The 14,696-nt window shown below is 47.3% G+C and overlaps 1 protein-coding gene, 1 non-coding gene and 1 pseudogene across 2 annotated transcripts; all 3 read right to left on the bottom strand.

The window, feature by feature from the left end:
- Positions 1-3,750: 3,750 nt before the first annotated feature.
- On the bottom strand, positions 3,751-6,248 carry LOC127301172 (probable plastidic glucose transporter 2). Its single transcript, XM_051331395.1, has 3 exons — positions 5,836-6,248; positions 4,455-5,218; positions 3,751-4,365 (listed from the first exon to the last, which is right to left on the bottom strand). Exons 1-3 carry the CDS (start codon positions 6,145-6,147, stop codon positions 3,909-3,911), a joined length of 1,533 nt encoding a protein of 510 aa, XP_051187355.1. The 5' UTR covers positions 6,148-6,248; the 3' UTR covers positions 3,751-3,908.
- A 4,108-nt stretch (positions 6,249-10,356) lies between these two features.
- Positions 10,357-10,429, bottom strand: TRNAK-CUU (transfer RNA lysine (anticodon CUU)). The gene has a single exon. It is a non-coding gene; the product is annotated as a tRNA-Lys (tRNA).
- A 979-nt stretch (positions 10,430-11,408) lies between these two features.
- LOC127301171 (uncharacterized) lies at positions 11,409-14,221 on the bottom strand (annotated as a pseudogene).
- Between the last annotated feature and the right edge of the window lie 475 nt (positions 14,222-14,696).

Here is a 14,696-nt window from a genome sequence, read left to right as displayed (position 1 = left end):
TTCAAATACAGAGATAGATAGATTGTTTCGTTTATCATTTTTACCGTGAATAGTAATGGCTACAAGAAATGGTTGATGGTTTATCATTTTTTGCGTGAAAAGTAATGGATACAACAAATCGGTGATGGTTTATCGTTTTTTGCGTGAAAAGTAATGGCTACAAGAAATCGGTGATGGTTTATCATTTTTTGCGTGAAAAGTAATGGATATAACAAATCGGTGATGGTTTATTATTTTTTGCGTTAAAATTAATGGCTACAAGAAATCGGTGATGGTTTATCATTTTTTGCGTGAAAAGTAATGGATACAAGAAATCGGTGATGGTTTATCATTTTTTGCGTGAAAAGTAATGGATACAACAAATCAGTGATGGTTTATCATTTTTTGCGTGAAAAGTAATGCATAAAAGAGTTTATAATTTTTAGCGCGTGAAAAATAATACAGAAAACCTCCCTTTAGCATACTTAGAGAGTGGAAGCTAACCGCCGACAAAGAGAGAGGGGTTATCCTGCCTGTTAGATCATACGATCAACGGTCGGCGGGCACGATCCGCGTGACATGGGCTAGACCAATCAGGGCACTGTTGCACGTCTGCGAGAATTTGTGGAGGGAGAGGGCAAAACTGAGTAGTATCAAGAAACCAAGGGCACCTGAGTGATAAACAGACTAAGGGATTCAAATATGAGATTTAAAAAATGGAAAATACCTGTTTTATACAATGAAACACATCTTGGCCTACCTCAAACTATTTTCAATACAAATATACATGAGTGTGAGAATTGTGTCCTCATTTAGACAAAGTATGTTTTGTGAAAAGCTGTTTTCGGAAGGGCTTATTGTGGAAAACCATGCACCTTCATAGCTACTAGGTGATTTCAAAAGTGGCAACTTGTGGTAAAACTTGATTTATCTATGACTTATCTATGATTTGAGAAGTGGAAATTTGTGGTAAAGACTCCATGAGTAAGTGCCACTACTTTTCGGAATTTTTTGCACATTAAATGACTCATTTAGCTAGTTAATCCCATTTGTTGACTCTCTGTTGACCAGCCAGTTGAGGGTAAAACTGAGCATATTGCACTAGGCAGTATTAGCACTCAAGGGGAAAACTGAGCACACAAAAAATGCTAGTACAAATCTCGAGGGTATACCTGAGTATATCTAAATTTCTAGGGTTAGACTCGAGGATGCGTGTTGCGGTGCAGAAATGGAAGACGTGAAATTGTTGACGCGTAGACGCGGGTCGCGGTGCAGATGTCGAAGACGTGCAATCGTGGACGCGTGTCGCGTTGCAGAAGTCCAAGACGTGCAGACGTGCAACGGTGGACGCGTAGGACGCAGGTCGCATTAACCACCCCTCGTCTTTATAGACGCCTCCTCCTACTATCTCTGTCACTCTCAGTCGCTCACGCAACGCCGCCTCTCTCACGTCCCATCATCTTCTTCAAAGCAAAAAACCCTCTCCCTCACCCTCACCCTCTTCCTCTCCCTCTCCCTCTTCTCTGCCGGCGAGATGGACAAGGAGAATGCCAATCCCATCGTCCATGACGCTGTCGGCTCCAAGCGCGATGCCTCCCTCTTCGACGTTGTCCCCTCAACGGACGTCGGCGCCTCCTCCGCCGGTCATCGGAGGCTGCTGCCATCGGTGGCGGTCAGATCCCGCCGGGATATGACCCCTATGAGAAGGTGCCGTACGTCCCGCCCCCGAACCCCTACGACACCTCCATGGAGGACACATGGAACGAGGTAACTACAGTTTGCTTTCTTTTTTGTTCCCCATTCCTTTTTGAACCCTATTTTTGCTGGTGTAGATGGATCTGTAAATGGATGAGTATTGGGCTAATATTTGCGCCGATTTTATTCCATTTTGTTTTGATCCCTTCTTGATTTCGTTTAAGATTTGAGGTTCGGCCGTTCGGTTTATTTATGCAAGTAATCATGGGATCTCAATCAGTTATTTTATGCAAGTAATTATGGGATCTCAATCAGTTATTTTATGCACGAATCAAAAGATATCAACCGTTTGATTTTGCAAATAATCTGGAATGTGTTCAAGTTTAGATCTGGAATCTGTTTCTTTGCATATGATGAATCGGTGGGCACAAATTTTTACCGGGAGGGTTCAGCGAACCATTGCTGTGTACAAATCTGTTGTGCATGAGCTTTGGTTCGCTAACCCCTTCCCTGTAGACATATAATCGTGTCCACTCTAACTGAGGCTGCCTCTGTTTTTCCTAACTTTTTTATGATGCACGTTAGTCATCGTTGTAACTCATTCACTCATAGTTTCCTTTTGATATGGATCAGCTGTCTCGCAGCGACGTCGGCAGCGACGACGAGCACCATGACACCAAGACTCGCCAGGTGCTGCGGAGGCTGCAGGTCGGCCAGTACGTCTCCTACTTCGCCAAGGGTGTCTACAGGTGCCCCTTCTGCACTAGGAGACTCGGTGGCACTGACTTCAACTGCCTCCTCACGCATGCCGAGAACATCGGCAACACCTTCCCCAAGGTCGGCACGACGGTGAACCCCCACTCCTTCCGCGCCAAGCACAAGGCGCTCGGCATGCACCTCCGCAGCTTCCAGCGGGTGGAGATCTCCGCCGGGCGCATGCCTCCGCTCAAGCCCAAGGCTCCCAAGGGGAGAAACAAGTGGAGGCAGAGGCAGATGGGGTAGGCGGAGTCTTGGACGTGTGCTGCTGCTGCCTCCTATTTTGTTGTTAGCTACGGATCCCTTGTTGTTATGTTGTTAGTATGATGATGCTGTGAAGAACCTGGAACCTGTTACTATGTTTGGCTGCTGTATGCAGCTTATTATCTAGGGAGGGGTCCCTATTATCTATCTCTATTCTACTATATGACTGTGTGAATTTATCGTACATTCCCTATAGATTTGCTTCTAGATTTAACTACATACATATGGACCAGATGGAGTACTAGATTTGCTGCCATATTGGGCGAACAACGAGGGCCAAAATGCACAAATAATTGAAGAAAGACACAAATGCAAGCTTCTCTAGATTTGATACTAATTAGGTGAAAAAAGACAGAGCCAAAAGGCATAAATAATTGAATAAAGACAGAAATGCAAGCTTCTCTAGATTAGATACTAATTAGGTGAAAAAAGACAGAGAGAAGGAGGCGGAAAAGGTACTCTTAAAAGGGGAAATGATAATTTGGGCCGAGAGAGACAAAACCCAGCTCCTCCTCACGTGCAACCAAACTCTATCTCGTCCTGTCCCACGCGGTCCCTTTCTACCAGCCCCACGCGAAGCGGCCCCACACAACGCGGCCCCACACGTTAACACGGAACGGTCAACTAAACGGGAATCCTGCCGTCTGAGCTCCTTCTGCGGGTTTCAAACAAGGACTTGGAGAAAACTGAGAAAAAACTAAGGAGCTGGGGAAAACTGAGTACAACTAACGACCCAAGGGCACGGAAATAGAAATCCCTAAAAATTATGTCATTCCGGTTTGTCCAAATAGACCAGCATACAACAGATATGCCAATCCATATTCTATTCTTATCCAATTTATGAACCCCATTAAGCCAATTACCCAACATATTAGTAATATTTGCAGGTGGGTGTATACCAAAAGTAAAATAAATCATTCGCCAAACAATTTTGGCAAATGGACATGATAAGAATAAGTGATTTATGGTTTATGGCTCATTACAAAAACAACATTTAGTGCATCCATGCCAATTCCATGTATATCTACATGTGTTTGTTAACTAGATACATCTATATTCAGGAATCAGAAAATTTTAGACACATCTGTTAACTGATACATCTATATGGAGTACAGTTTTTGTAACGAGATACATAGAGTAGGACATACTCCATCTTTCTCAAATAGTTAAATTACCTAGTACATTTTGGATTTGATCAAAATCTAAATCATCTGCTAGCTTTTCTCAACATCTGATAACAGTTTTGCGGTATCCTTCTCAGCCTCTGCAGACTCCTTGAAACTGTCGTGAGCCGCGGATCCTCCGTCTACATGGCCGTCCTCCAGGCGAGAACCATCGTGCTCCATCTGCTGCAGCTCCGATCCCGCCAGCGACTGCATCCGGGCCCGGTCCCTGTCCCGGGGATAGCTGCAGTAGAGGAAGGAGTATATGGCGGTGCAGACCGTGAAGGGTATCGCGATGGCCGTGTACAGCGCCTTGGCCAGCGACGCCGCGTTCTCCCGGTCCAGCCGGGGGCCCAGCCCCTTGTCGTCCGGCCTGTACCCGTACACGCGCTGCGCGAGGATGCCGACGATCGGAGGCGCGAACGACGACAGCACCGTCTCGAACGACCTGTCCAGCGCGTAGATGCTCGTCCTCGATTTCTCCGGCACGATCTCCGCGAAGATTGGGCTGCAAATTGCTCGAGTTTTTTTCACTCTCCATGATATACATATGTTGAAAGAAATGCTTATGGATGTACGGCGGCCGGCGAGGCTTACAAGTTTGTAGCGGGGCCGTTCCAGGAGATGCAGACGCCCATGACGAATAGGACGACGCCGTGGATGACGCCGGTGGACGGATCGTCTGGCAGCCCCAGGAGCAGCACGGCCGCCAGGGGCACGGCCGAGCCCGCGCTGATCTGCGACAGCACGATCCTCCCGGCGTCCGGGTACCGCCGGGCTAGGGCGTCGCCCATCTTGCCCCCGATGAGGCCGCCGAGGGAGCTCGCGACCCAGAAGATGGTCATGAGCACGGCGGTGCCCCGGTGGCTGAACCCGATGAGCTCCAGCCACATGGACGCGAAGGAGAGCGCCGACCACGGGAACGAGCCGCTCACGCCCTGCGCCACGAAGATCTGGAACGTCGGGATCCGCACCACGAACTTGGCCTCCGCGATCATCTGCTCCACCACCCGCCGTGCGCTGGGCTGCTCGTCGCCGCCTGGTACGGCTCCGGCAGCCGCGACGTCGCCCGTGGGGAAATGGGGGTCGACGGAGAAGAACCAGTTGAGGGCGCCCACTGCGACGCTGATGACCGCCACGAGGTGGAAGGCGATGCGCCAGCCGGCGATCCCCAGGACCGTGGTCTGCGCCAGCAGAAGGCCCACGAAGCCGCCGGAGATGAGCCCGATGCAGCTGGCGAGCTGCAGCCAGCCGAAAGCCGAGCCGCGGGTCCCGTCGTCGGTGGAGTCGGCGACCAGTGACTGGATGGACGGCACCACGAGCGCGAGGCCGATGCCATTCAGCCCCCTCGAGATTGCTACCTGGGATGCAAAGTTTAGGTGTGAACACCCTTTCTAATATGGGTGTGTCTATGTCTCAGTTGACTGAGATTTACTCAGAAAAGTGCAACTGCAGTTCAAGAAAAGTGCAACTCGGTTCAGTTGCACATTTCTGACAGAAAAGTGCAATTGCACTTTTTTAACAGAAAAGTGCAACTCAAGCACTTTTTTGGAAGTGACTTAGACTTAAGAAAATCTCAGTTGACTGAGACATAGCAAAACCGTTCTAATATTTGAGGTAATATATCAGACAATTAGCGAGCCGAACGTCATAACTGACGAATTTGTGGTTGCTGTCGCTATTTCAGAACTTGTGGTTGTTGTCATACTCAGAAAGTCAGAAGCATTTATAAGCTTGGAGGATTAAAAAATCAAGTACATATTGAAGCTTGCATGATCAAAGTACTCAAATAGATTATTGTCTCTCGGTCGAAAATTCAGTTTAAAGAGTGCAATCTGAATCTGGACAGTAATTTAAACCTCGGAAGCACAGCAGATCTGCAAATTAAAACTTAACTCCACATGCATCGAACTGCAGCAGCAGCAAAGAGAAGAGCAAAACTGCGGGAAGGGATGGGTGCACGCAGCAAGGATCTGACCTGCGCGAAGGTATCGGAGATGCCGACGAGGAAGGTGGAAGCGGCCCAGAGGAAAGCCCCCACGGCGATGACGTGCGCGCGGTTGTGGCGCGCGGCGGCGTAGGCGGCGAGCGGGTAGCACGCGGCCTGCACGATGGAGCGGCACAGCGTGAGGGCGCCGAGCCACGTGGGGTCGGCGTGCAGGGCGGCGCCGATCTCGCGGTACACCGCCGGCAGCAGCGCCTCGTCGGCGCGCTCCATGATTGACGCCAGGCTCACCAGCAGCAGCGTCCGCCGCCGGTCCCGCTCGAGATGACGCTGCGGCCCCGTCATGCCGCCACGCCCTCCGCTCCCTGTCTCTCGCTAAGGTCAGTTCACCAGCCTTCTCCGGTCTCCCCTCCCCGGCATTACTAGTACTGCTACTGCGCCGGCGATCCGGGGTCTCCTCTCCTCTTCGCGGGAAATTTTATATCACGACCTGTCGCCTCGTTATGCGAGATATTTGTCGAGCCTTCTGTTTGCTCTCGCTGACATGTGTGTCCTACTCCGGTGTGGGGCCAGTAGGGAAGGAAAGCGCATTTGGATGACAGTGGGATCCACTGTGAACCTGGGACATCTGAGCCGAGGTAGTCGCGTGTTTCCCATTGGTCCGCTCTTGTGGGTTCCAGATGGGGGTGAATAGTGTGTGGAATTACAGGGTCTGTGGCAGAGAACATAGAGTACTAGAAAAGCCGTCAAACATTTTCTTTGCACGGATGGCATAAACAAGTTCTATCAGTACTTAACAACCTTTGTCCTAGGATGCTTTAGGATCAGACTTTTAAAATCGTGATCAAAATATGTTTTTATTAGTCCCTCCATTATACGAAGGTTGTTTGAGGTCAAAATTTAACATTTCTGAACTATACTGAACCTAAAAAATGTACTCTACACATGTTCAAATTTAGCTAAGATGCATTACAATATGTTCAGGTTTTGCACGTCGTGAGCTGGAGACGAGATGCATTACACACGAACCGGTACCTACTGGAGTCTAGGAGAAAGGCGATCGTGAAACCCATGACCTTATAGGGTTTTGGAGGTGTGGCGGGTTGGTGGGAGTGTTCTTGTTCCTTTCTTTTCAGTGTCTTCTTCGGCACGCTGAGGCAGCGGCTGCATCCTGATGTCAGAATAAGCCCCCTCCCCCTCGCCGCCCTATCCTCACTTTGGTAGTGCGGTTAGCGCTGGTGGAGGGTGCGTGGAGGTTTGTGTCCAACGGATCTCCTGGGACCTGGTCCGTTTTTGTGTTCGTCGGTGTGGTTACGGCTTTGGCTCTACTGATCTAAGGTTCTTATCATTGACGATAGTTGTTATTCTGTTGTGTTGGCTCTTTGGAGTCTTAGCACGACAACTACCCAACAGTCTACTACAACAAGCCCAACTTCAACAAGTTTTGCCTGGCTCCAGCGATGGAAGGGTTGGTGACGTGCCTTCGGCTCGCTCCAGTGCTCGTAGTCTTCGCTAGGTGGTCCAAAGACATATTTGTAATTTTTATTACCTTTAGTGTTCTTTGTATTATTTTTTGAAGTAGAAAGGTCCCGAAGGATCTGGAATCTGCATTCTTTGGCGGTTGGTGTACATTTGCAGAAAGGACCTCGCAAACTAAAGAAATTATAACATGGTCTAGTAGCTAAGCATGGGACACCCTAAAAAAGATCACAGAAAAGTGATACGAGTCCTTGCAACTCGCCGACGACGAACAACCTCCAAAAGCCGCCAATACAACTCTCACCGGGGTCTAGACTACTTGGTAGAGCCGAAGCTTGGAAGGCCACATTGAGGTTGGGGAAGATCCTCCGAAGGAAGAAGCACACATTAGAACATTAACTTATGTTGAGGACGGCGGGACTGGTCTTGTGGCGGAGGATAGCAGCGGCACATGTTGTTGTCGCCTTCCTCTCCACTGTAGGGAGCGCATACTCCATCACCAAGATGTAGGATCCGTGAGGCTATCGCCTTCCTCTCCATCGCCGCCACGGTCGACCATGAGAAAGGAGACAACATGAAGACCACCGAAGAGGCAATGGTAGCACTAATTGAGGGTATCTGCCTTGAAAGCGAGCTTCACCGTCATCCACCATGGAAGCATGTCAGAGATCCTTGAAGACGGCCACCCAACGACATGCCAACTCGTGGGGGCGGAAGAAACCCCCTTCTAGCCACTATATCTAACAACGACCAGTATGTGTTTACTTCACCTCCACGGCTAGGAGGATGGTGATTAATAGATTGTCAATCCTTTTCTTTCGCAAAAAAGTTGGAGATAAGATACAATTAATATTTATGCATACTTCTAGGGTAGTTATCGAGAAATTTAGAAGTAAACACATATCGCTACATTCCATCTTACGACAAGCTGCAAGTATTGGAAGGGTATGGATCGGTACATCCCCTTGTATAAGGGTAGATATGTCTGCCTAACCTTCCAAACATAACAATAGATCACGGGTAGGTATTGGTGTAGGTTGATTGGAGATTACCTCAACAGAAGAGCTTCGTAGTCATCATCATGGCCCGCCAGGGTGTAAGAGGATGAACTCCTCCAAGCGCAATGGTTGACCGATCGAGGTAAGTGTATCGTCTATGCTTTTCGATTTGTTGAAGTAGGCAGTCATGGTCGAGTCGAGCTTCTTCAACTCTTGGAGTTGGCGAAGGATTCCCATGTACCGCATCGTTGCTCGGTGGTTGGGGTGGTGTTTCTTCATCTCAGCGACGCTCTGGTGCACTTAGCCGAAGGTGAGCAGCAGCACCATGTTCCCCTCAACGCATAATAAGCCTAGTGTGGTTTCAGAGCAGGTAGATCGTTTCCCTGCTCGATTTATTGTTGTCTCAGTGACGGGAAGAACTTGTGTCGACGAGATCTGATCAGATCTGTCGGGTTCTGGAGCCCGCGGGGCAAATATTCGTGTCGCGTCAAGATTCCCAAGAAAAAGGTTAGGCCTTTGTCTGCTTCTATGGCCACGCAGCTCCGAGGAGTGCATCCTCGAGACTGCTTGAGCTCCGCCTTGTTTGGCTTCCGCAGCGATGACCCAACCTACTGCTCTGGAGGCCAGCACAGAGCCCAACCCCGTGTAGCTGTTGGCCCAGTGCAAGGACTACATCAATCTCCAACTTTAGAGACCTTCTAGCTCCAAAGTGTTTGGCTCCTCCTGCGGTGACCCAAGTGGTTATGGCCTCGGTATCACCATAATTGAGCACGACATGATGCGGTGCTAGATTGGTGGAGATGGAGCTCGACGAGATCACGTTCTCCATTTTAGATCTAAGGTCCTTTGTGCAAAATCTAGCGATGGGTTTGTGTTTTTATCTTTCCAAGGTCCTTTCTATATATTGTATCTCGACCACTCAAAGTTAATGATGAATCTCTCGGCCCTTCGGGGCCGATACCCATAAAAAATATTAAACCAATAGCCTAACCGACGTACCAAGGGCGAAAAAAGGGGACTAATTCTAGTAAATTTAGTTAAGTAAGTTCTAAAATGAGAACCGTTAGATCCTAAATATTGTCTTTACATTTCAGAAACTATGGTCGTACATATCAATTTGTGTTCTGTGCCAGGATTCTACATAAAACAAAAAAAGTACAATTTTTTTATAATTAATGTTAGTAGAACCAAACAATTACAATCAGCGGGAAGGTTCAAACACACTTTTTGGGTTAGGCCAGTGTAGAGAACAAATAAACAATAACAATTAATGTTAGTAGGACCAAACTATTACAATCAGCGACACTGCTTGGGTTGGGCCATTGTGGAAAACAAATGAACAATTACAAGTAATGCTAGTAGATCCAAACGATTACAATCAGCGGCAAGCTTCAAACGCTTCAAACATACTGCTTGGGTTAGGCCGCCGTGGAAAACAAATAAACAATTACAAATAATGCTAGTAGAAGCAAACAATTACAATCAGCGGCACTGTTTGGGTTAGGCCAATGCGGAAAACAAATAAAAAATTACAATCAGCGGCAAGCTTTCAAAATCACTGCTTGTTGTTAAAAAAAAAATGAACACAATGGAAAACGCCTACCTTGTATAGTGAGGAAAAAGGCGAAAAGTCATATTGGATCCTGGGCACCAGTGCTCTCACCGTATTAAAAAATTCGAAAATTATATTTATATATTTAAAAAAATTATGTAACAAAATTCTAAAAGTACCTAATGACGTACCCCACTAACCTAAAAAATCTCAATTTCAAATGTTTTGTTTTTTGACCTATACAAAAATGACAAAATCTGTTTTCTTTTTGTAGATTTGAATCACTATACTCAGATCTATGCATTTGTTATTTTTGTGCAGCCTAAAATACACAATATTTTCAGTTGAAAATTTACAAGATTATGGGATACAATACCGGCTACATCATAATTTATTTTCAGATTTTTTTGAAGCTTAGAAATATGATTTTGAAATTATTTTTCGAAGTGAGATCACTCGTGCTCATGTGCACCAAATCTCTGTCCGAAAAAAGGCAAAAATAAGAAGATGACACAAAATAACAAGCGCCCACCGTGGGGCTCGAACCCACGACCACAAGGTTAAGAGCCTTGCGCTCTACCAACTGAGCTAGACGGGCCTTTTGATTTTTTATTGAACTTCAACATTACATCTTTATTTAAAGCACTTTTCCACCAAACCTCTAAAGAACGCTCTTTTTTTTTTGCAGGTAAAAACAAATTTTATCAAGCCGCAAGGCTTATAGACTCCTCTGATTCGATGTCCTGAAGAGTTATAGCAGAACTCGAACCGAGCCAAAACCAGTTCTATGCTCTGATCTTGCAACAAATGACTCACCCTAACCTGCCCACGATCTGCTTTTACAAAATTGCAAACACTACCTTGACATGCCAAGGCGAAATAATATGCAAGTACGAGGATCTATCTTAATCCTTAGCAACAACAGCTGAGACTGTATCGATAATGATGGGAAGCTGACATCGGAGAGTAGCCAAGTAAAGGCCCTCTAGGCAAGCTTTCGGTTCACTTTTAAGGGCATCTACACAGCGCCGCAAAAAAGCCAAGATGAAATGATGATTGCTCCATGTTCATCTCGTAAAATCATACCAGAACCTCCCGTTCCATCCTCAGTTTTGATCCATCAAGGTTTAATTTAACCCACCCTGTCGGGGGTATAAGCCAAGGTTTATCCTGTGGCTTCTTATTCCACTGCCTAGCTACTGACGCTGCAGCAGTTTCCATAGATGGTTGTTTACCTTTCAGAATCGTGTATGTTGATACCGTTTCAACATTCTTCCTTAACTTCAGATAGCCGCAGAGGAAGCGGCATGACCCCTCGGTCGAGGGCAGGGGCTTATCATGTGTGGCTTCGTTTCGCTCATGCCATGCTCTCCATGCTACCAGATGCGTGGTGTCAACTAGTTCCTGAAGATCTAACAAGACCGATCGAAACCATGTCACCGACTGGTTCTGCAAGTCACTAAAAACTCTCTAACTAGTATACTAATTTCTTCTGCTGCATATAGCTACAAATAACAAGAATACATTGCGGTAAAAATAGCTGCTCACTGGTCCTACTACATAAATAAATACATTCATACTATCAACAAAGTAAAAGCTGAATGAAAAGAGATCTGTGCCGTTTACAAATTGACCTGAAGATATGCAATTTGAGTTCTCAACCGTACTAGAATACTTTGGCAAAGTTTGGGAGGACATCATCACGAGCTTTGAGATGATTTGCTGTGACATTACGCTCTGATCACCTGGGACTGCCACTCTATTCAACTTGGTGATGCATCAACGCTTGCTCATCATCATCAACATCAAGCTCTTCCGCACCATACTTGATATCGATCACTGTGGCATGCTTCCTTCCAGTGTAGTGGTCTCCAGACCTTTCCAGGTCGACCAGTTGCAGCTCTGATGAGATAAGAGTGTCCATTCTCGCCCTCTGCCTGTCGCGCGGGTATGTCCCGTACAACAGGTAGTAGATGAAGCAGCAGAGCAGCATCGGGATGGCGATTGCCGTGTAAAGAGCTTTCGCTAGGGCAGTGGCATTGGACCTATCCTTCGCAACACTGCTCACTCCAGCCCCATATGAAATGGGGGGTGTATCCATAAGCATGCTCGGCTAAAAAGCCGACGACGGGTGGAGCAAATGATGCTAGGACCGACTCAAAGGAACGGTCCAGCGCGTAGATACTTGCCCTTGATCTCTCCGGAACGATCTCTGCAAATATGGGGCTGCACATGAAAATTTTATATTTATAACCAATATACAGAAAGTCCTCTATTATCAACATTTTATAATTAGCTAATACTCATGCTAAGCCCCTTATTACAGAGCAAAAAAAGGAAGTACCAATGATGAAATAGTCATATGTGTAACTAGTCGGCGTGAACTATAAACTTTTCATACTCATTGGCTTCATTGTTGTTAAAAATTTCAAAATGCATTTTGTCGTAGTCTTTCAGTATCAAACGATCAAACAACCAAAGAAAAGGTTACTTACTTGTTAGTAGCCAGGCCGTTCCAGGAGATGCTTAGACCCATGATAAAGATAACAAGTCCATGCAAGACACTAGTAGAGGAGTCATCAGGTAGTCCAAGCAGCAACAGCGCTGCAATCGGAACTGCAGAAGCCGAGCTGATCTGGGACAGCAATATCCGGCCAGAATCCGGGAAGCGAACAGAGAGATAGTCCCCCATCTTTCCACCAAAGAGCCCTCCAAGCGAGGTTGCCAGTGCAAATATTGCTGTGAGAGCTCCAGTTTGGTTGTGTGTAAAGCCCACCAGCTCCAGCCACATTGGGGCAAACGACAACGCCGACCATGGGAGCGATCCGGTGATGCCCTGAGCCACGATGATCTGAAACGATGGTATCTTCACAACAGCTTTGGCTTCTGTGACCAAATCTTTCATTTGTACCCATGCCGACTTGCGCAAGAGTTGCCCGCCACCCTCAGGGTTGCGAAAATGAGGATCCACCGCGAAAAGATAGACTAATGCCCCGACCACCACACTGATGAGGGCAACAATGTGAAATGCGACACGCCAACCGGCGATACCCATGACTGTGGTTGATGCTAGCAAGATGGAGAACGAACCTCCAAGCACCGAACCTATGTTGCCTGTGAGTTGAAGCCATCCAAATGCAGAGCGTTGTTATCGTCAGTGTAGTCTGCCACTAGAGATTGGATGGCTGGAGTGACAAGTGCTAGACCAACGCCACTCAATCCCCTAGCTACTGCTACCTGTTCAAAAACCATGTTTTCAGGGAAATGCGTTCTTGGTTATCACTTATCCAAAAAATATATGGAAGTATGTTTTAGGAAGCATCGAAAGTTCGAAACATTATCAGCAAATAGATCTGATTGCACACGTTTGCTGCTGGGAAGTACTCTAGCAACCTTAATCCAAATGTTTATATTCAGTCTGTCAGTCAATCAACAGCATTTCAATTGATATTCAAATCTTTACATGATTGGAATTGGAATGAAAACATCACAAATACAGAAGCCGATAACGCTGAATTGCATTTCTAAATTTATAAAGAAACCAAACATAACTAAGCATGGTTTACTTCCCCTGTACTACTTGGTTATGCTACATTAATGGCAATAGTTACAACTAAATGTTGGTTACCATTAGGGGATCTGTTTTGAGATGCCAATAAATTTTTTTTGTGCTCTGAGAATTTTCCAGATGATTTGTTTCGTTTACATCGACATGGACTTTGCATCAAACTTCGAAGCTACACCAGATGCAACGCACACAGACAGTTAAAACAGAGCATTCATTGGCTTTTGGCTCTAGAGCGTAAACGCACAAGGAAAATGAACGCACTGGATCCGCTGCGGATGAATAAGAGCATACACCCGTGACGATCCATGCCCCGAATTCCCAAAATTGGATCCACAGTTCAGTCGAGAGGCTCAAGAATCACGGACGCAACGAAGAAGAATCGAGTATTTCCGTTATGGCAGGACGGACCTCGGCGAAGGTGCCGGAGACGGCGACGAGGAAGGTGGCGGCGGCCCAGACGAAGGCCCCCACGGCGATGACGTGAGCGCGGTTGTACCGCACGGCGGCGTAGGCGGCGAGCGGGTAACACGCGGCCTGCACGAAGGAGCGGCACAGCGTGAGCGCCCCGAGGCCCATGGGCGTGGCGTGCAGCGCGGCGCCCACCTCCCGGTACACCGCCGGCAGCAGCGCCTCGTCCGCGCTCTCCATGATGGCCGCTAGGTTCACCAGCAGCAGCGTCCGGCTCGACGCCGCTGCTGTATGCTCCATCTCGCCCGCCCTCTCTCCCCCCGCACGCGAGGTCCCGTCGGCGGCTTCGTTGTCCTTCGGCTTACCAGCAGCGACTTCTCCGAGAGCGAGAACGACGAGGGCGGGCGCGCGTGTTGTCTGCTTCCCGCCGCGATTTCGAACGACTTTTCCCGGCTAAGGAGCGACTGGCGCAGGATCACGGCCGTTGGCCTCATATTGAATGGTGTGATGAGGTTCCAGATCTGTAGTAACGCGTAGGATCAGCTGATGGGGAACAAGCGTGGACTCAGGAAGGTTCTAGTGGAATTCAATCAACGAATTTTCTACCCAAAAATAAGGATTTTTCAAAGAACGCTGCAAGCCTCTTGATCCCTGTGACATTACGCAAAATGGGCAAGCAAATGTGGTAAAAACCTACCGCTACGGTGAGCAAAATATTGAAAAAAGCATGGTGCAAAATGCACTTATCAGTCGGCAACTGCTCCCAAGCAGTGGCACGATGAATGCCTACTGCGGGAGGCAATGCTCAACCCTCTCACCCCTCTTCTCTTCTAAATTCTTATTTATATTTCTAGAATTCGTTTAATTGTGTTGAAAACTATGATATGTA

The sequence above is a fragment of the Lolium perenne genome, chromosome 5 (genome assembly GCF_019359855.2).
Source record: "Lolium perenne isolate Kyuss_39 chromosome 5, Kyuss_2.0, whole genome shotgun sequence".
Taxonomy (NCBI): Eukaryota; Viridiplantae; Streptophyta; class Magnoliopsida; order Poales; family Poaceae; genus Lolium; species Lolium perenne.
Note: the sequence above shows the minus strand (reverse complement) of the source record. Positions and strands in the feature narration are given on the sequence as shown.